Source organism: Schistocerca gregaria, chromosome 5, assembly GCF_023897955.1.
Source record: "Schistocerca gregaria isolate iqSchGreg1 chromosome 5, iqSchGreg1.2, whole genome shotgun sequence".
NCBI lineage: Eukaryota > Metazoa > Arthropoda > Insecta > Orthoptera > Acrididae > Schistocerca > Schistocerca gregaria.
The window spans coordinates 256,894,943-256,915,043 of record NC_064924.1 but is presented as its reverse complement, the minus strand read 5'-3'; the positions used below and the strand labels follow the sequence as shown (position 1 = coordinate 256,915,043).

Genomic DNA, 20,101 nt, shown 5'->3' with positions numbered 1-20,101 from the left:
TGACATTTCAATGGTTCAGAGTTACGTGACGTTATTTCTGCGAATATTGTCAAATTTACGAAGCACTTGTCAGTAAGAGGCCAGTACTGGTTTTCGGTTCTGTTTTATTCAGAGACAAGATGGTTCTTGATGTCGTGGATACTGGTACTGGTATGAAGTTGACAGCCGATCTGGTCCAGCACATATTCTTTCGGGGACAAATATGGGAATCTTCATGCCAGGGAGTACCACAAAATCACACAGACTGATCATAAAGGCAGCTTCCCCGAGGGTGCGAGCATTGCCCTATTGAAAAAGGAACTGAGGCACCGTGACCCGAGAGATAATTCTTGAGGATGCAGAATGTCCTTCACGTATCACTGGGCCGTTAGAGTTCCCTCAGCCACAACGGTCCGTGACGTGAATCTTAGCTGACAGTTCACCACATCCTGACGTCAGGAGAACCACCGCTGTACCTCTCCAAATCACTGAAAGAATGGAACCCATCCCCAAGTCGCCTCCGTACAAGCCGCCGTTGCTCGTCCATAATAGTGGACAACCACAGTTCATCGCTGAGCACACAGTGTTACCACTGATCATCTTTACCGGTCTCGCCATCAATCCTAACACAGCCGTTGGTGTTGTCGTTTTAACACACTACACATTGGATAGTATGTCCCTACTGTGGTTGCTACTGGTCTCTAACCAGTCGTGCAAAACGGCAAGGGATACCGTTACTTGTTCTTGGATGGCAGGCGCGTGTGTGAAGGGATTATGACGTGTTTAGTGCACAATACGAAGATTCATGCATTTGGTGGACATATGTGTTCCACCGAAACCTAGACGATGAGTATGCCTGCCATCACATTCCCTCCCAGTCCTAAATCGCTTCACTGTCACATCGAACAGCTCCACTAATCGGGCTACAGTACGATTCGACAAGCTGGTTAAATAGAGTCGCACCATTAGACCGCTTTCAAATTGTTTCAGATGCTGATAATGCTGTCTCGCATGGGTACGCAGCATCTCCGTATCCTACACACAGATATTCAACATCTGGCACTGTTGACGCCCTTTACATACCCCCCTTTCTGGTAACAACAGTAGGCATGAATATAAACAAGATCAGTATTCTGTTGCGGCCGTTGAAATGTTTCCCAAAGTGTTAATGGATTTCATTACAGTTGTTCTCGCGCAGTAGCTGTGAGACAATTTTATCGCTCACGATAGACACTACGATTACAATGAAATTAATATCTGTTTAATTGTATTATCTAAGTAATTTAAGCGAATAAAGGACTCACAGTTTCCTGCATGCATTTGAGTTCAAACATTTTAAGACCCAAATAATGTAAAATTTAATACTAATTTCAAAATCCCATAATAATAAATAATACAAAAAGCCACCATTAAACCGTTCTTTCTGCCTGAGGTTACTGCAACCTTAATCGTTTGCGTATTCCCTGACAGTGTGTAGGTGTAAGATGTTATATTAACATATCGCCACGTCTTCTACGGCCTTTTTATTTATTTTTTGGTCGAATAGTGTAGGATAAATAGAAATTCTGGATCTAACAACATTTCTAGCAACACTAAAAGACTTCTACGTTTTGCCTCCGAGACGTTTATCCACTACTATCTTATAAGATACTAGCACTAAATGTGAGAAAACATCACATTACACAAAGGCGATATTGCAATAAATTCACTGGGTTTTTGAGAGCTACCTTATTATAGTTTAGGTCACTTGCCAGATGGAAGAGAAATTCTGCCCATCTTCGATTTCAGTTTCTTCCAAATCTTCATATGCATTACATCGCATCATTTCAAGAAGCAAAGATTAAATCGAAGGATAATTTCTATAAGTACTTTTATTTCAATTGTTATGATTTACTTTTTACATTTTTATGATGTCATGCTCGAGAGTCATTCATTTTATATTAAACTGACAAGTTAATTTCTGAATGCATGCGATTCAAATTATTAATATCTGGAGAGGGAATTGAAGGCATGCGCGAAAAAACTGCCTATCACATAATATTTAGATATGGAGAACAACTGGGTTGTGTAAATGAGGCTGGAAAAACATAAAACTATCTTTTTCTAAATTTTTTTACGCAGATCTATACAATATGAACCATTTATTGTTTCTGATCTATTCTGTCATATCCTTTATATTGTAAAGTAACATGAAAAATAATAATTAATAAAGAAGAACAATAAGACTTGTTTTGTACATTATCAAACCTCCACAGCCACAAATTAGCATTAAATGCATCCGTTCATGAAAGCAATGGCCATAACAGAATTATAAGTGTTTGAATATTCTGAGTCTGTTTTTAGAGTTTCATAGGCAGTACTAGCCTATTTAACATGGATGTTGAGGTTTTTGGTTCTTTGGCTTCCTGACCGTTTTTCTCACATGAAATTTGCGTCTTAAGGTGATAACAAACTTCACAGGTGCCACTACGTGGTTTTGCAAAGCCAATATTGAAAACTGGTAAAGTATTTTGTAATACATATCAACGCTAAGAGTTGCCCTGTGAAACGCCCCTTAGAAAAATTTATACAAGACTGTGCTTAAACTGCCACAAAAAATTTTTACAAATTGTTTTGGGCAGTGGCCAATAATGATTTGATAAAATTTTTCATAATTACTATAGCAAAGATATGAAATGTACACACTTGGTATTTACTTATACAACTTTGCACATCGGTACCATATTTCTCTAACACATAAATTACACAGCTATCTGATAATTTAACTGAGAGTCAAACTTTTTTTACTACATCAGTGACAGATGTTTACGTAATTACACAGTTGGATAATTTCACACTTATGAAATTGTATTTTGTGTACTGTGTGAACCCTTCATATTTTTTTCGGAACCATTGTGATGCTATGAGAGCTTTGAATGATGTATTTGGTATGGGATCATGATGTTTAAAGTACGTTTGAGGTAGTTGACACTTTTGTCATGAGCAGAGAATTTTTATTAGGTTCTGAAATTATTGGAGGAAGCTACGACGATTTAGAGAGTTGACTGAGGTGTTATGATGTTCTTATTACGACGACGATGTGAATTATGCTGCTGAGGTATGTTTAAGCTGATGCTATATGAGTTATTTGGTTATGCTACGTATCTGTTATGATGAAATATTGAAGAAGTGTCGACGAATATATATATGTGTAATAAGGTAAGAAATAATGAGTAGTGGTTAGGGACTCTGATTTGTGAAAAAGGATGTTGGAAACCGAGAATCGTACTTTAAGAGTTATGAAATGAGTGTATATGCGTGAATGTATCACTATGCTGGAAAAAATTTTTGGACACAATTATATTTAAATGATTTTATTTCTACAGATTTGTAACGCAAATTCTTGACCTGTGAATTTTTTTTATATGAGACTGCCACTGTAGCGGAAACTGGTGTCGTAAATATTTCGATAAGACAGTTAAGTGACCACCTGCATGTAATACGTCGTGGGCACCCAGCTGCGCGACAACCACCTGACAAAAGAAAGCCATTAGTGTGTGTGCCTGTCAGAGGCACAGGTGAAAAAAAAAGAGGCCATTATCCTCGCTATTGAGATTCCTTTGTAGAAAGCATCGCAAATACTACACGCACAAACTTGAAAACATATGATTACACTGTGGAGCTCTTAATTTATGATATTTACTAAAATGCCTAATGAAACGACGAGAAACATTTCATGGCTATTGTCCTGCTAGTTGAGAGAAATGCCATGTGGCTTCCTTTATGCATTTATTCAATCATTTTGTTTAATATCTAGTTTCTAACTGCACTGAAGCATTGGTTAAAATAAATTTTATAGATGTACTATAAATATTTTATGACTACAGATCCAGTAAATAATAACTTTATGATGTACTTAAAAAAACGAAGTAGCACTAAAAGACATTTCCCTTCACAGAAATTGCATACAGAATTGTCTTTTCAAGTACATGGTAATATTTTTTTACAATAAATTTTTGTGGTGCACCACTTTAATTGCATAGACATTAAGATGTGAATAGACATTGTCCTTATCTGCATTGTTGTCTTTAGTGTAACATTTTTTCTGATTGAGCTTTGTCATGTTTAGGTATAAGTTATAGCATTTGCTGCGGCTGTTTGCCATTCATAGTGCTACTGAATGTCACTTTGTATTACTAGGTTAAGCCAATTTTATTACTGATTTATTTTTCTTCTTTGCTGCGCATTGCCTTATATTAGTTGTAATATTGCTGCCTTTTTTCGCCAGTTTCCATTTTTTAACATTGCTGTTTGTGTAAATTGTTTTGTGCTGCTGCATTGCCTCGTCCCTTAGTTTAGCATCTGAGCTCAGTAGATTTAAGTTAGCTTAAGAGGGGGTAGACTATATAAAAATCTAACTATGATGAATTGGAAGAAAATCATTGAGAAGCTATAAGAAAATGGTTTGGCCAAAAAAGTAGTGTATAGTGTAGAAAAACTTTTTTTGACAGAGGATGTGAGCATAATACAGAAAGCAGACTTCGATATGACTTTTTGGAAATAATGAAGAATGAAGGGAGTCTCTTAGAAGTAAAGAAAGTTTTGTTTGCAAAATACTGCAGTAAAACAAACCCTGTCCTTTCTTTGTGTTATCCCACTATGTGTTTGTGTACCCTTGTGTATTTGTTTTCTTCCTGTCTCAGTGTACTGTTTCATAGAATTTTTTCTCTTATAATACTAAGCTACATTCACTATGATGAGGAATACTGTTATCCTCAAATATAATTTGCATTAATAACATGTTATTTACTTCGTAAAGATGTTTACACATTATTTATTCTGTTTTGTTCCAATGCTCATGTGTGAAGTTGATGTTTCAAAAGTGATTCTGATCTATTATGTATGTACTTATGTCGTAATTTTTGTAACACTGATGTATTTGATATTTCGATTCTTTTGTAAAGCCTGTATTACAGCAAATGTTATCTGTACTATTATGTTCTTTAATGATATATTTTGTCCTTTGTTATTGTATTCTTATGTTATAAAATTGTAATTGACACCAGTTCATCAAATTAAGTAACTTGTAAACTACATTTCACTGCACACATTTCTGTTGGTCATAGTATATGGACAATATGTGAGAAGTAGGGACTGATAGTGTTTGCACTTGTGTTAATAACTCAGTAAGGGACTGGATAACAGCATTGCTGGTTCTAAGGACATTTCAAAAACAATTTTTCTGAGTGCACAACTGGTGGTTATGGACTTGTTATATTATCCGCAAGACTCTTCAATTGTGATTGTGCGCCTGCACAGTCAAACAGATGGCTGCTGGCCATCTCTACAAGGACTACAATGGGTCCACACCTTTGATGACCCACCAATACCATTATTTCTACAAGGACTGCAGTGGGTCTGCACCTCTGGTGGCCCACCAATAGTAATCTCTACCAGGACTACAGTGGGCCTGCTCTGTGATGACCTACCTACCGATAGTCTTCAACGTCGACTGACTCTGCTGTGGGTTTGCTCTGTTGTGGCCCATTACCTGTCTACACATCAAGAGTCAGCACTGTCTTTCGTTGGAAGGACAACACTACTTCTTCAAGACTGCATGGAAATCCACTACTTCCATGTGCATTTTCTTTTACTGTTCAGACTTTGAGAAAAACACTGCAATGTTACTTTGATGAATGATCAGGACTGTCTTTATGGACTGTGAGAAAATTTTAGTTTTTGACCAACATTGTATCGATAAGTGTGTACATTTCATATCTTTGTTATAGTAATTATGAAAAATTTTATCAAATCATTATTGGAAACTGCCCAAAACAATTTGTAAAAATTTTTTGTGGGGAGCATGGGGGCTATGTAAGTAGGCTGTTTAGGTTTTTTTATTGGTAACGCCGCCGCCACGTAGCGCTCGGTATGAAAAATCACTGGCTGTGCTGTGCGCAGTGTGTGTTTAGTTTGCATTGTTGTCTGCCATTGTAGTGTTGAGCAGCGGCAGCTGGATGCTAACAGCGCGTAGCTTTGCGCAGTTGGAGGTGAGCCGCCAGCAGTGGTGGACGTGGGTAGAGAGATGGCGGAGTTTTGAAATTTGTAAGAATTGGTGTCGTGAAGTGATATATATATTATGATTACTAAGGTAAATACATTGTTTGTTCTCTACTAAAATCTTTCATTTGCTAATTATACCTATCAGTAGTTAGTGCCTTCCGTAGTTTGAATCTTTTATTTAGCTGGCAGTAGTGGCGCTCGCTGTATGCAGTAGCTTGAGTAACGAAGATTTTTGTGAGGTAAGTGATTTGTGAAACGTATAGGTTAATGTTAGTCAGGGCCATTCTTTCGTAGGGGTTTTTGGAAGTCAGACTGGGTTGCGCTAAAAATATTGTGAGTCAGTGTAAGCACAGTCATGTATAATTTTTGAAAGGGGACGTTTCACCTGTTGCTATCTATGTGCTTATCTAGATAAAGATTGTACTGTGTGCTTCGATCTGCACACAGATATGTCATATACTTTTTCCTAGATTAGTGACTGGACTGTGTACGAGAGCCAATGCAAATTCCTAGTACTCCTCGCTTCATTTATTTGGGCGACTGTTGCGTCTCCCTCGCTTATCCACGTTAAATAAAATATTTAGCTTATAATCTGTCTTTGTGAATGTACGTCTGGTGTTTTGTTGCCTAATGAAACAGAAAATCAAAATTCAGGGCTTTCAGATCTTTTCTTTTCTTGCATTGCATGAGACAGGCGTCCATTACTTATACCGAAGATTGCTAGTCAAGCTTTCTGACAAATCTTAACGTATACTTCACCTACAGTAACCATACAGATGTTGGTAGTGTGCCGTCTACTCCTCTCAGTATACCTCCGCTTAACAAGATTCATATTCACACACGCAAATATATAAGAATTTTGAAGATCATTGTACTTAGATATCTGAACTCGCGAAACAACTTCTCCAGAGTAACTGCAAGTAAAATATTGGAGCATTTTCTCCCATAGGCTCACTCTGAACCTTGTGATTTTGCCTTTCACACTAACCCTTATAATTACTGTATTATTTATCATTATTCGCTTGCTCTTCTCATTTTCTTTGCACTAATTCTGTGGATTACGCTTCCTCTTCCGATAATTTTCAACGATTTTTCACACTTTCGTCAACGTTTCCGATTTTTACATCCGCTGTGCGTACTACCAGTATTTATATTCTGTATTAATATCCCAACTGAACAGTTCACTCTGAACTAAGTTGATAAAGTGATTAATATTAAATATTACAGTAGGATTATATTACGTGTTTACACGTTTATTAATTCCAATATAATCCACCGCAGAACACATCCTTTTAAAACTGCAGTTAATTACCTGTTGTCTGTTTATCACAGGGCATAATATTGGCTATCCTGCTATTCAGCTATTCATCTTCTTTCCGCTGGAGGGAAGACGAAGTGTATCGGGAGGTTATCCCGTTTTTGACATTACAGAAATCATATCTAGCGAAACAGACGAAATACTCTGCGTTGTATTACACTCCAATGTTAAATTTAGGGGCGAGACCAACGTTAATTCTGGTACTTCCTGCAACCAGAAACCGATGGCAACACTTATCTCTAATTTCTTACATTTGAGGGTTAGCCCGTTTTCCTGCGAATGTCTTAAATTCAAACGAAGCCAGGTTCTATCGAGGAAGGAAGAGATAACAGTAATTTACTAAGGTCTAAAAGACGAGGAAGGATGCCCAAAAAGAGAATTTACCGCTAAACGTAATAGTCCGGATTCGAATCCAGATCCAGCACATAAGTTCGGATTCGAAACCCTATCTGGCACACTAGTCTAATGGGTTGCTAGATATCAAAGTAGCACTCACTCCGCCAAAGACCGTAGAACGTATTCGGCATGGGAAACAGATGTGAAGATACGACCGAAAGGAGAAACAACGCACTCTGATTGATCTGTTTTGCGATACTGTCTGAACTGTAGGGAGGAAGACGTTTGTAATGCCTTTCTCTGCTAGTTACGTTGCATAGCTTAGGAGGGTTAAAATGTGTATATGATGCTGTCCGAGAAGGCGATGGGGTAGTTGTGGGGGCACATTTACGTTTTTGCTATGAATGTTTTTGTGTTTTTTTAGTGTTATGATTCATTGCAGTTTTGCATTTACTCTGTGTTAAGTAAAAATAATGTTCTAAAGCAGATCTTAAATTAACTGCATCCACTTAAAGTGCAGGTTGTTCTGATTCTGAATATATAACTGGGGCTACCTTATATTATAAGGTTGATTATTTTTACAGACTGACGTTTCTCCTCTCTGATGTGGTTGCGACTGACTGGCCTTATAATAAGGACAGGGAAAACCAACACAGAAGAGAATCGAAGCATGCGAGATGTGGTCCTACAGAACAGTGTTGAAAATTATGTGGACTGATTAGGGAAGGAATGAGGACTTTCTCCACAGAATCGGGGAGAAGTGGAATACACGGAAAACAGTGACAAATATCATGATACATCTGTCACGACATCAGAGAATTCCTTCCAAGATACTAGGTATAGCTGTTAAGGGTAAAACCTGCATAGGAAAGAACTGTAACACATCCAGCACATAACTGAGGATGTAGGTTGCAAATGACATTCGGAGATGGAGTGGTTGACACAGGAGAGGTATTTGGGGCGGGCTCCATCAGAATAGTCAGAATCCTGACGACTAAGATAATAAAGAAAAAGGAAAAAGTAAAATCACTTCACGTAAAATGTGTGTCTTAGGTCTTAGAACTACGCTTCGGGTATTTTTCCTATCATGACAAGATGATATATTTAGAGAGATATATTTAAAAAAAAGTAATATTATCATGTTTGTTATCGCCTGTTTCCTCACACGTCTCCCACTTTATGATTTTTATGTGCTAGAGGAATGTTAGTTCTTGAAGAACATTATCACATTATCTAGTAAACGCGCACCACTCGAACCTGTAAACACCTAAATAGGGAACTACTGCGTCTACGTCAGACTCAGTAGACAGCGTTAGCATCAGAGGTTGCCATACTTCAAATAGGCTCAGCGTGGCTGCACACGTTGTGCTGTGTTCGGGCTATACCAGGGCCGGCCACACGCTGCACAGTATGGAGACGAGCGGAAGTGCTGCACATGTGCACACGTGTGCGACAGCGACATCTGTTATTAGATACGTGTCCTAAATGAACGGCGGCCGCTATACTTCCCTGTTTATGTGGTACAAGCAAGAGCGAAGCATACCCAGTCTATTTTACCCCTGGTAACCGTAACCTTAACAGAGAAGTGCTGAGAAATGGCAGTACAGTGAAAAAGCAAATGACGGGAGATCTATGTTCTCAGTAGTTTAAAAATGACTGGGAACTGCAATTCATTTTTGTAGCCGTTGGTGAAAACTCACAGTGTTTGCTGTGCCTCCGAATAACAGGCGGCCAGCGTAAGTTCTCAATTGAAAGACACTTCAATACATATCACAAATTTTTAACATTTTTATGCAGTGACAGCAACTTATATTGTTTATATAAGAATATACAGCCTACAGTTGCAGGTTAACTTTATCGTTTACGTAGGTTTCAACGTTAGTAATAATGTCTTCTTCAGAATATAAAATATTATTAAAATGTTTGCATAAAACAAGCCATGTTCTAAGTCAACTTTATAAAACTAGATGCATGAGCATAAGGTTTTGTCACTTCTATTAAACAAGCTGTAGCACATTCACTTTAAGTCCGTTGTATGGGCCTCGTCGTGTGACCACAGATGGAGCACCATCAAGGCATGGCCATCAGAGAGAACTCATAGCACGGATGCGCGAAAAGCTAGGGCACACAGACGAGACGCTGTATGGAATTCACTGCACTTTGCATCGAGATCAACTAACGTTAGAAAACGTTATGCAAATTTTTGTGCGTCCTGTAAACTATCTGAAGACACATGGGCTTACGCATCGCCAGTTTCGGTGGCTCTTGGAAGAATTAGGAGCAGAGTACGGCGACATACCTTACTATACCGAAGTACGCTGGCTCAGTCGAGGTAAAATGCTGAAAATGTTTTTTGATGTCCGTTTGGTCATAGTAACATTCTTACATGAGAAGGGACAAAGTGAACGTATGTTGGAAGACCCTTGTTGGATATCAGACCTTGCATTTCTCGTGGACATTACGTCTCAAATGAACAGTCTGCAAGGTGAAAATAATTGAAAAAAATAAATGCCTTTGAAAGGAAGCTTGCGCTTTGGGAGAGCCAGCTATTGATAGAAAACACTGCACATTTCCCGGCTTTTGGACTGGTCCATGAAAGTGCTAGATTCCAAGAATACGTGTCAATAATTGTAAAAATTAAGGAACTATTTCGTGTACGATTTGCAGGTGTTACGAGTTTGTCTCCTGTCATTCGCCTGTTTGCTCGACTGCTCTTGTCGTCAGTTGAAGATACTAAGAATGATTTGCAGATGGAAGTGATCGACCTACAGTCCAATACAAGACTGACGGACAAGTTCTTTGCAGTGCAAAGTACAAAAGACTTTTACCAAAATTTTTCACAACAAGTACTTCCACGCCTGCACCAAGAAGCCGCGAGAGTTATGTTCATGTTCGGGTCGACATATGTTTGTGAAACATTTTTCTCGGTGATGAAACTGAATAAATCAAGGTTTCGATTAAGTATAAGTGACGAAAATCTTCGCAACGCCTTGCGTTTGTCAATGAGTCGTGGTTTTGAGCCCGATATAAACTGTATCATTTCTCATGACCAGTGATAAACTTGTTTGGATTTCTTCCTTTCATAATGAAAAATTATTGTTTACTAACTGTGCATTATTGCCTCATTCTGCACCATGTTACATTATTATCAAGAAAATTGGTCATGAAACCGATTGTTCCAATGTATACTTACATTTAAGTTTTTTTTTTTAAATGTGTGAAGGGCTCCGCTCAGCTGAAGTCGATAAAACATAACAGTCAACTAATTGTCGGTTATTATACAGATTTCAGACGAAACTCATGAAAGATATAGCAATAATGGTACTGAAATAACAGGTGATCATCGAGAGATCTGCGGTTATCGTTCTGTTCAGAGGTCAGTGAGACAGAAATAATGTGGGTGTAACTGAGGGCACCGAGAATTAGTTATAGGAAACCTTGCATTAGTTTAATTTTATTTGAAATCATGAATAAGGTTCGTTGGATTTTTTTTCTTTATTGTAATTTTAATCACCTCATACAAGGCGGGCTGGCAGCAGCATATTACCCTGCTCTTCAGCCTATTCGTTGGAAGTGATCTCTTTCTTAAACACTACATCAAAAACATTACGCGTATTTACGTGTCGTCAGTCAAGCTGCCTTAATAAAAACCCACGGTTGTTTACTGTATTACTTGTCTTACTGGGTTAAACTGTTAACAAAGAAGTAGACGTCTCAATGAGTAGTACTTTAAATGTTTAATACGCGAAATACCTTCCCATAGTTGGCTTGCAAGCAGTGGAAAGAGCACTAGAATGCGTCGGTACAGAGTATCCCAGCAAGTGGATAAAGCGACATCTGTGCTTAGAAACATGCACTACATGAACGCTGAGGCTGCGGCATGCACGCTTTGACCCGGAAGTTGCACATGTGCAGGAGCACCGCACGCGTGCAGAAATTCTGGCCGGCCCTGGGCTATACTCTCCACAGACTGTCAGTGCTTCTCACAGCACAGGCCTATCCTCACAGGGGTTAAATCAGAAGATGACAGAACTTCAGTTGGGCACACTGCCTTGACCAGCAGGCGGCAATGCACTCGCCGCCAAAGGTCGCTGTTTCCGCGCACCCGTTAGTTTCTGTGGGCCACGAGATAGTAAGTAGTTGCTGTAGTATAGTAACGTGGCCTGGGTATTCAGGGCGTCTCCGCCGAGCTCTGGACGAGACCCTGACAGCACCCACAGTTCTTTCACTAGTGTCTCGATCGGAACATTTGCTACGCACGACGTCATGCGGCAGTAGCCAGCCCCGACAAAGGGAGCTGCGAGGTCTTGCGTTCACCAAGACTTGGCCACTGTATCGAAGGCGACCAGGAATGTGGTATCGTTCATAGACTTTCATTATGTTACTTTTTTCTGAGTGAAACCGCTAAACACTGTACACTGTTTTAGAGGGTTCCAATTCACTGGACATCTATTGTTGCAACACTGCATATAGCACTCCGTTTTCAGGCCAGAAGTGGCCCATCGGGATCATCCGACCGCCGTATCATCCTCAGCTGAGGATGCCGTTAGGAGGGGCGTGTGGTCAGCGCACCGCTCTCCCGGTCGTTATGATGGTTTTCTGTGACCGAGGCCACTACTGTTCGGTAGCGTAGCTCCTCAGTTGGCATCACGAGGCTGAGTGCACCCGGAAAAATGGCACTCCAAATTAATTGAAACCTTCAGCTGCCGACAGGTGTCGCTGATATACCTCGACGGGTCCCTGGCTTACATGGCAGACGCTCTATCCATCAATAATTATCATTTATTCTAGAGAAGCTGCACGGTCATCAATGGTATCTGTTCTTTCGAGAAAATATACTATCTTCATATAAACACAAAAATGTTCAGGACAAGGTGATGGTGTTCATTTAAGGTTCTTTCTGGCATCACTTAATTTTATCTCCACACCAGGGGTCGCCAATCTTATAATTTGGCAGCTATTATTGGGAGGCATTTACTGAAGTCGAATTTATTATCCTTGTGAAGTTGGCTTTAAATTGTTTACATTTCCGAAGATTTTAGATTTTACTTTCTGGGTTTGGCTAGTAAGTAAAGTTGATCGGTGGTTCACGAAATGCGCTAAGCCACGAGCGAACCCAGACTTCCAGATTCCATTGTAGCAGCTGATATGTTAAATACTCGCAAATACGATACAGTCCTGTTACAGAACCTAAATTATGACAAATGTAGTATCGTCTCTTGTTACTGCTGCAATTGACCACACTAGATAAATTCGCTTTTGTAAAAACAGTGTATCGAATTATTATAGTCTTTTCTATTTGTATTCATTGAATACGATAATCACAAGTGCCGCCCATAGCCTCTACAGTAGCAGTGTACAACAAAACTGCACAGGATTGTCCCGACTGTATCTGACTTTGCTGTTATTTCCATCGTAAGTGATCACCAGTTGTAGTGAACGTCAGACTAAAGCTAGGCTGCATAGTGCTTAAGTCATAAAATGCGCAATTGTGAGGGGTGGGCTTGTAATCTCCATACTGCCAGATTTATGTTGCACTAAGTTTCCCAAGTCACATACGGAGTATGCCAAGAAGATGTCTTTTAAAACGTGTTGTGCGATTTCCTTCCCCATCCTTGACAAACTGAGTTTTCACTGAGTCTACAGTGATCCTCACGGAACATTACACTCTAATTTCTCTTTCTTTACTAAATAATAAAGCGTCGATGAAAACGTCTTCCCTGTTTGCCAGGGAGTGTTTTACTTTGCGAAACATAGATTGGAGAAGACGCACAAGTTGCATGGTTTTCAAAAATCACTAATTCACTCACTGACTTCTGAAAGTAAGTTAACTTGTCGACCCACGCTACAGGTGCGGTGCGTTTCCAGAGGAGGGTACAGGTTTTGGGTCTTCTGAAGTCACAGTTTTGTTGTGGTTCGGGTAACAGGTGCATCACAGTGCGCGACTGATGTGGCATTGATGTGACACGGCAGCTGCGAAAGTATTCCAAAGGCACTCTGGACAGTACGATTGTTACGGAAAGACACATCTGAGTTTCAGGCAGAGCCACAGTGAAAATGTGGTGATACATGTGTGAAGTGCAGTGTTGCGTGCAGCCGTTGTGAAATAAAGCCAACAATACGACCAAGGCCATACTAACTCGGATGTGAAGATATTGCACGAGGCGATTTTCATCTTTGTGGAAGATTCAAAGAAAATCTTGGGGGAAAAGATTTCCGAACGATGACGACGTTCACAAAGACGTGTTCAGATGGCTCCGGGTAGAACGTTCCGTCCGCTATTGCCAGAGATCTTGTTACTAGCTTGAAAAACGGTGTTATATATCTCTGTCACTTTGAAGTGTTGTTTGGCAATCGGTAACGACGCGTAAGTTACTTTGTGAGAGCCTCCTTGTACGAAAAAAGAAAAGAAAAGTACAGTAAGCGATTTATTCCGTTGGTCTATCACGGAATACAGTTTTGCTTCAATGAACGTTTATGTTTGTTATCACTGATAGGCATGAATATTTCTCTTACTGTGTTGTGATATGGGCAACAGCTCTCTGGCTCGTATCCCAATGCTTATCAGTGAGATAGCACTTTGAGGGTGCAATCTGCCCCCTTGTCCTTGCTTCGGTTGTCAGTGGAAGAATTTTGGATCCCCGTCAGTCCGTCCTTGTGTAGACTTTCCACACTGTCCCTTAATAACTGCGAAATGTTTACTCTGATATTTCAAGCACACAGAAGTACTGCAACTGCTCCATAGCGCTGCAGCTTTCGCATCCCATAGTGTGACAACACGAAGAGTAACTCGTTGACGTATTTTATACCGCTTCATAAAGTTATCAGTGCAAAACCTCGATACATTTATAATTGCGAAATGTCAACTGAGTATTCACGTCTGAAGATGGTAGTAAGTTTCAGAAGATAGGTAGGTGAACATGGTACTTATTAGGCGATCTTGACGTAATAAGCTCTTATGTGAAGAATGCACTGCAATATATTTGGTTTACTTTTCCTTTCACATTCGTACGTCGCAGTCTGTGACTATCGTTTACTGTAAAACCTGGTTATCTGACTTCAGAGAGTCCATAGCTACATTTAATATTAGAACTATCAATCATTTACAAACCATTGAGTTAGAACTGGAACCTGCTATAATATGTTATTTATCCATACACATCTTGATAACCGTTTGTTTGCTTGTTAATATATCTGGACAAGTATTTTTGAATATAATAGATATGTTCCCCTGGAGACGTCAACTGGGTAGATGTAAGAGACATTCTGGGAGTGTTGTCTGCTGTATAGGAATTGCATTACATAGCAATGATGTCTACGACTGTGATATGTGCAATACTGATCACCAATACATATGATCTTAATGAATCATAACTGTATTTAGATGCTTGTCAACTTCTCGATTTCCAGTGAAAAACTTTTCCTTGGACATAAATGAATGTAATTAGTTGTAATGCGCTAAATATTGCATTTTCAACTTGTTAGAGCTTCAACAGTTTGTCTTGAAAGTGTGTTTTGGATGTAAGAGCAGATACTTTAATTTTTGACTGTGGCAGTGTACTGAACAACAACACGTAAGTATTTAATTCATTTTCAGACCAATAATTAGAGCTTTTAAGAGTAATGTGTTTTTAGGTTTTTTAGTACCTCCAAGAGCAAGCCATTAATGTTTATTTTACCCAGCCAGCTGTTGAAATGTGGATATATGGACGCAAAACGATTTGTCTGTACTGCTAGGTGTATTCCATTTAGTGGTGGAGTTGCGACCTTGCAGGAAGCATCAGGTATTAAATTGTGCGACGTGTTTGCGGGAACATTTCAAATCAAAAAATGTTCAGATATGTATGAATTCCTTATGGAACAAACTGCCTAGGTCATCCGTCCCTAGACTTACACACTACTTAAAGTAACTTAAACTAACTTATGCTAAGAACAACACACACACCCATGCCCAAGGGAGGGCTCGAACTTCCAGCGGGAGGGGCCGCGCAGTTCGTGACCTGGTGCCTCAAACCACGCGGCCACTCCAACAGGCGGGGGAACACTTTTACACGCAGAAAAGAAATAATTAAACCATTGACGTTAGTACGGATTAAGGTAGCTGTGGTCATAATATGTGCACTTATACGACTAACCCTCTATATGCGGTAACCACAATGAGACATTTTACGGAAAAAGCATCTCATTTCTGGAGCACTGTATCCCAAGAAGGACTTCAGATTTTTCTTATATTACTTGCATTAATGAGAAGTAGATTTAAATCCAATATTGTGGAAGATCTTCCGTTTACCGTACGTTTTTAATTTTAGAAGAAATACCAAAGCCCCTCTGATTAACAGACTTTTATTTTATAAGACGTGGCACACAACTATCATCAACAATTATGAAATAAATTACAGTTCTTTGGTGGTATCACATGAGACCCAGCCTTGTGAGTTCCTTAGAGCTATCACAGTGCAGCGGCAAAGGCGTTCCGGTGTTTAGGCGGAGACCCTCTTGAGTTCCTCGCCGTATTTCTGCCTGTAGGTGCCTGTGGGGTCGTACTTGTTCTCCAGCGGCGCCCACAGGTCGGGCTTCTCCTTGATGAGGAACCTGATCACCTTCTCCGCTCCGGCCTTCTGCTTCTCGTTGCACTTGGCGCAGTCGTCGGTCAGTGCATCAGGAATGGCGGCTGTTAACAGACACGGAATACAGTCAAAAAAATAGCGTCTACCAAAATACTATGAAATGAAATGATTTGTGAGAATCTACATCTGATATACAGTACAGTGGAGCTTATAACGTTTAACGTATGAAACAATGGGACTTATAATTAGTTAGGATATAATTCATTGTGCGTATAATCCTCATTGTCATAATCAAGCTGTAATTAACCAAAGAATGTGCTACTGAATAAATATTACATATCCTAACAATCAACTCAGTAGTTACAATAGTAGATAAGTCACGTTCAATAAAAATGAATGTTGCTGCTTTCTTCAAACAGCTAACCGGAATTATTCACTCTTTGATTCACTAACTTATATTACGGGAAATCGGTAAATTTGATTGTCTTGCTAATATAGAGGATGTCCAAAAAACCTCGTTATCATTTCAAAACACCACAACTTGGAAACTTTAAGAAATAGAGAATAGTCGTTTGTTGCAACACGTTAAGCACTTGCTAAAGTTTTATCTTTGCCTTTTGTAGAAAATCTTATTTGGAGTGTATCAAAATGGCAATGTACGAGGAGAAGGCTCAATGTGTCATGTGGCAGGCAGGATACAAAGGTAGTGCCTAATTAAATTATCGGTATCAGCAAGTGATGGTGCCACAGGTAAAAGAAAGCGACATGATTCAAAACCCTTAAAATGAAAGTCAGTGTGAGAGAGGACGTCCTTCAGAGCATCAAGCGTGTGTTGACAGACTACAAGTGCAGATGTACATCATCTTCCAGCATGATGGGGTGAACCAAAACTTGGTGATTGAAAGTGTGACGTGCTGAATGCGGGATGCGCTGAAGGATACATTTCTGAGAAGTGGGTGGGTCGTGATGGTCCCCCTAAGTGCTCCAGGGCTCTCCTCATGTCCTGCAACTATGCTTCATTTTGTAGGGTTGTATTAACGATGCATGTAAACATCAACCAATAATACTGCTACTCTTTGTGCACTAATCACTAAACGAAACAGAACTGTTGATGCTGCAATATTCGGCCACGCAGGGCCAGGCCTATAACATTGCCTAGATATTCTACGAGCGTTGAATGGGGCACAAACTGAAACAGTTTGAGACCTGCTAAACGATCTACAACAAACCACGATCCTCTAACACTAATAATTTCAAAGTTATTTTTTTTTAAGTTTAGTGCACTTCGTGAACATCCAGTACATTATTCATTACCATGGTAATGGAAGATTCTGTAAGCTGCGATTGCTAGTGTCAGGTAATATTAAGAACATCTTCACTAGTCAATTGAATATAATGTACCTCTTGCAGACCTAAGCAGTCAAATAAGGTGTAATTTGGTAAATAAGTAGTTTTGAGTTTCCAGTAGAGGTGCTGTGTAATTGGAAGTCTAGGAAGTAGAAAACTGTTTCTCCATTACAGAAGCTAGAAGTTTTGATTCCAGGTACAAACTCGATGTAGATTGTGGGAATTCCAGATAACAGATTTTCTTTCTCGTGATATCTTGTATCTACAGATAATTTGTTAAAAAGTAACATGTCCAGGGACGTGATACTTAATATGTAGGAAAACGTTCTAATCTGAGGAAATAACAAATGCAGGCCAAGAAATACTCATGTTAACATATGCAAGAATTAAGGAGAAAAGGAATGAGAAGAAATCAGCGCAATATAAAGAGTAACATGGAGAAATGATGAAGCTACTGGCATGCTACTTAAGAAGCAGGATGTTAATGATCAAACTACATGGAAGAAGTGTGTAGATAGCTCTAAAGTGGGAATTCATAGAGTACTGAAAGCGATGTACGCTACTAACATCTTCTCAAATGTGTCTAAACAAGAGAGATTTTAGCAAGCAAAGATGTAAGTAAACAACGTTAGCACTAATGTTACCTTTTTCTTTCGATAAAACGAGAAACGTAAGCAAAAAAATCCATGGCTGTCGGTCTGGAGAAAAGGTGAAACTGACGCTTCACAGATTTTGGTGCACAAGGTGATATGAAATGCGAGAGGATGTAAGAGATACATTCTTAAACTTACTGAAACAAATTCGTAGAGGCGGAAAGAATTTAGAGGAGAAGCAGAAAGATGATGGCCATGCACTAATTGTCATACATTTTGACTAGAAGAACTACACTCACCCTTGAGCTCCTTCCCGTCGGGGGTGCAGGAGGCGTCGCTGTCAGAGAGGAGGCACTCGTGGTACTTCTTGAGGAGGCGGTCGTTATGCAGGACGTCGTCCAAGTCGATATTGTCATACTTGGTGGTGTACGCGGCAGCAGCCGCCACAAGGCACGCCAAAAACAAGGCGAGAGTACTCTTCTGCATCGTGGCTGTTGGGAAAGGTTATCGACTGTGGCTGTCCAGCGATGTGCCGAACACAGATACGGCGGTGTAATATATACCTGCCAGCGCGTGACGTCACAGGGATAGGTAGCAGCGGTGACCTCGAGTGATCCACGCACGTGGTCCTTTCTCAGAGCTGGAAGCGTGTTTGGCAGACAGCTGCCTCACTTCTCAGAAACGCCGTCACCGTGACGACTTACTGGGAATTTCTTCACCTCCTCTGCTGGATAATAACGCACTGGTAGACTTCCTGTTTTTGAGTTTCTCACTGACAACATATGAATCACAACACACCAGACAGTGGAAAATCGTTGTCTGGGGAATACAGCAGAACTTCTACTGCAAGAGATACGTAATTGACAGCCGCAACACAATTAGTGTCGGTATAGTGCACTAAAAAGTCATAAAGAAGTACAGAATGACTTCGTGCGTCACACAGCGTATCTAACATTGTGTTCATGTTTACGAGATCTTACTTTACATCTGACACAAGTTAGGCAACATATCGAAGTTAAAAAGGAAACTATGTCAGACAGAAAATACATGTTGTTGTTGTTGTGGTCTTCAGTCCTGAGACTGGTTTGATGTAGCTCTCCATGCTACTCTATCCTGTGCAAGTTTCTTAATCTCCCAGTACTTACTGCAACCCACGTCCTTCTGAATCTGCTTAGTGTATACATCTCTTGGGCTCCCTCTATGATTTTTAGCCTCCACACTGCCCTACAATGCTAAATTTGTTAACCCTTGATGCCTCAGAATATGTCCCTTCTTCTTGTCAAGTTGTGCAACAAACTCCTCTTCTCTCCAATTTTATTCAATACCCCCTCATTAGTTATGTGATCTACCCATCTAATCTTCAGCATTGTTCTGTGGTACCACATTTCGAAAGCTTCTACTATCTTCTTGTCCAAACTAACTATCGTTCATGTTTCACATCCATACATAGCTACACTCCATACAAATACTTTCAGAAACAACTTCCTGGCACTTAAATCTACACTTGATGTTAAAAAATTCCCTTCTTCAGAAACGCTTTTCTTGCCATTGCCAGTCTACATTTTATATCCTCTCTACTTCGACCATCATCAGTTTTTTTTGCTCCCCAAATACCAAAACTCCCTTACTACTTTAAGTGTCTCAGTTCCTAATCTAATTCCTTCAGCCTCACCCGACTTAATTCGACTACATTTCATTATCCTTGTTTTGCTTTTGTTGATGTTTATCTTATGCCCTCCTTTCAAGACACTGTCCATTTCGTTCAACTGCTCTTAAAAGTCCTTTGCTGTCTCTGACAGAATTACAATGTCATCGGCGATCCTCAAAGTTTTTATTTCTTCTCCATGGATTTTAATACCTACTCAGAATTTTTCTTTTGTTTCCTTTACTATACAGATTGAATAACATCACGGAGAGGC

The 20,101-nt window shown here is 39.7% G+C and overlaps 2 protein-coding genes across 3 annotated transcripts in view; both read right to left on the bottom strand.

Moving 5' to 3' along the window:
• The window catches only part of LOC126273028 (allergen Tha p 1-like), a 405,450-nt gene that overhangs the window by 322,339 nt on the left and 63,010 nt on the right, over positions 1–20,101 (bottom strand). The window lies entirely within an intron of this gene.
• On the bottom strand, positions 16,003–18,729 carry LOC126273029 (allergen Tha p 1-like). Its single transcript, XM_049976421.1, has 2 exons — positions 18,482–18,729; positions 16,003–16,346 (listed from the first exon to the last, which is right to left on the bottom strand). The coding sequence occupies exons 1-2, from the start codon at positions 18,666–18,668 to the stop codon at positions 16,156–16,158; spliced, it is 378 nt and encodes a 125-aa protein (XP_049832378.1). The 5' UTR covers positions 18,669–18,729; the 3' UTR covers positions 16,003–16,155.

What these genes read in the sequence shown, in the direction of transcription:
- LOC126273029 (XM_049976421.1), bottom strand. Translation starts at nt 18,668, where the DNA reads ATGCAGAAGAGTACTCTCGCCTTGTTTTTGGCGTGCCTTGTGGCGGCT. An exon ending in CGACGGGAAGGAGCTCAAGG is followed by an intron (nt 16,347 to 18,481) that starts GTGAGTGTAGTT and finishes GTCTGTTAACAG; the next exon opens with CCGCCATTCCTGATGCACTG.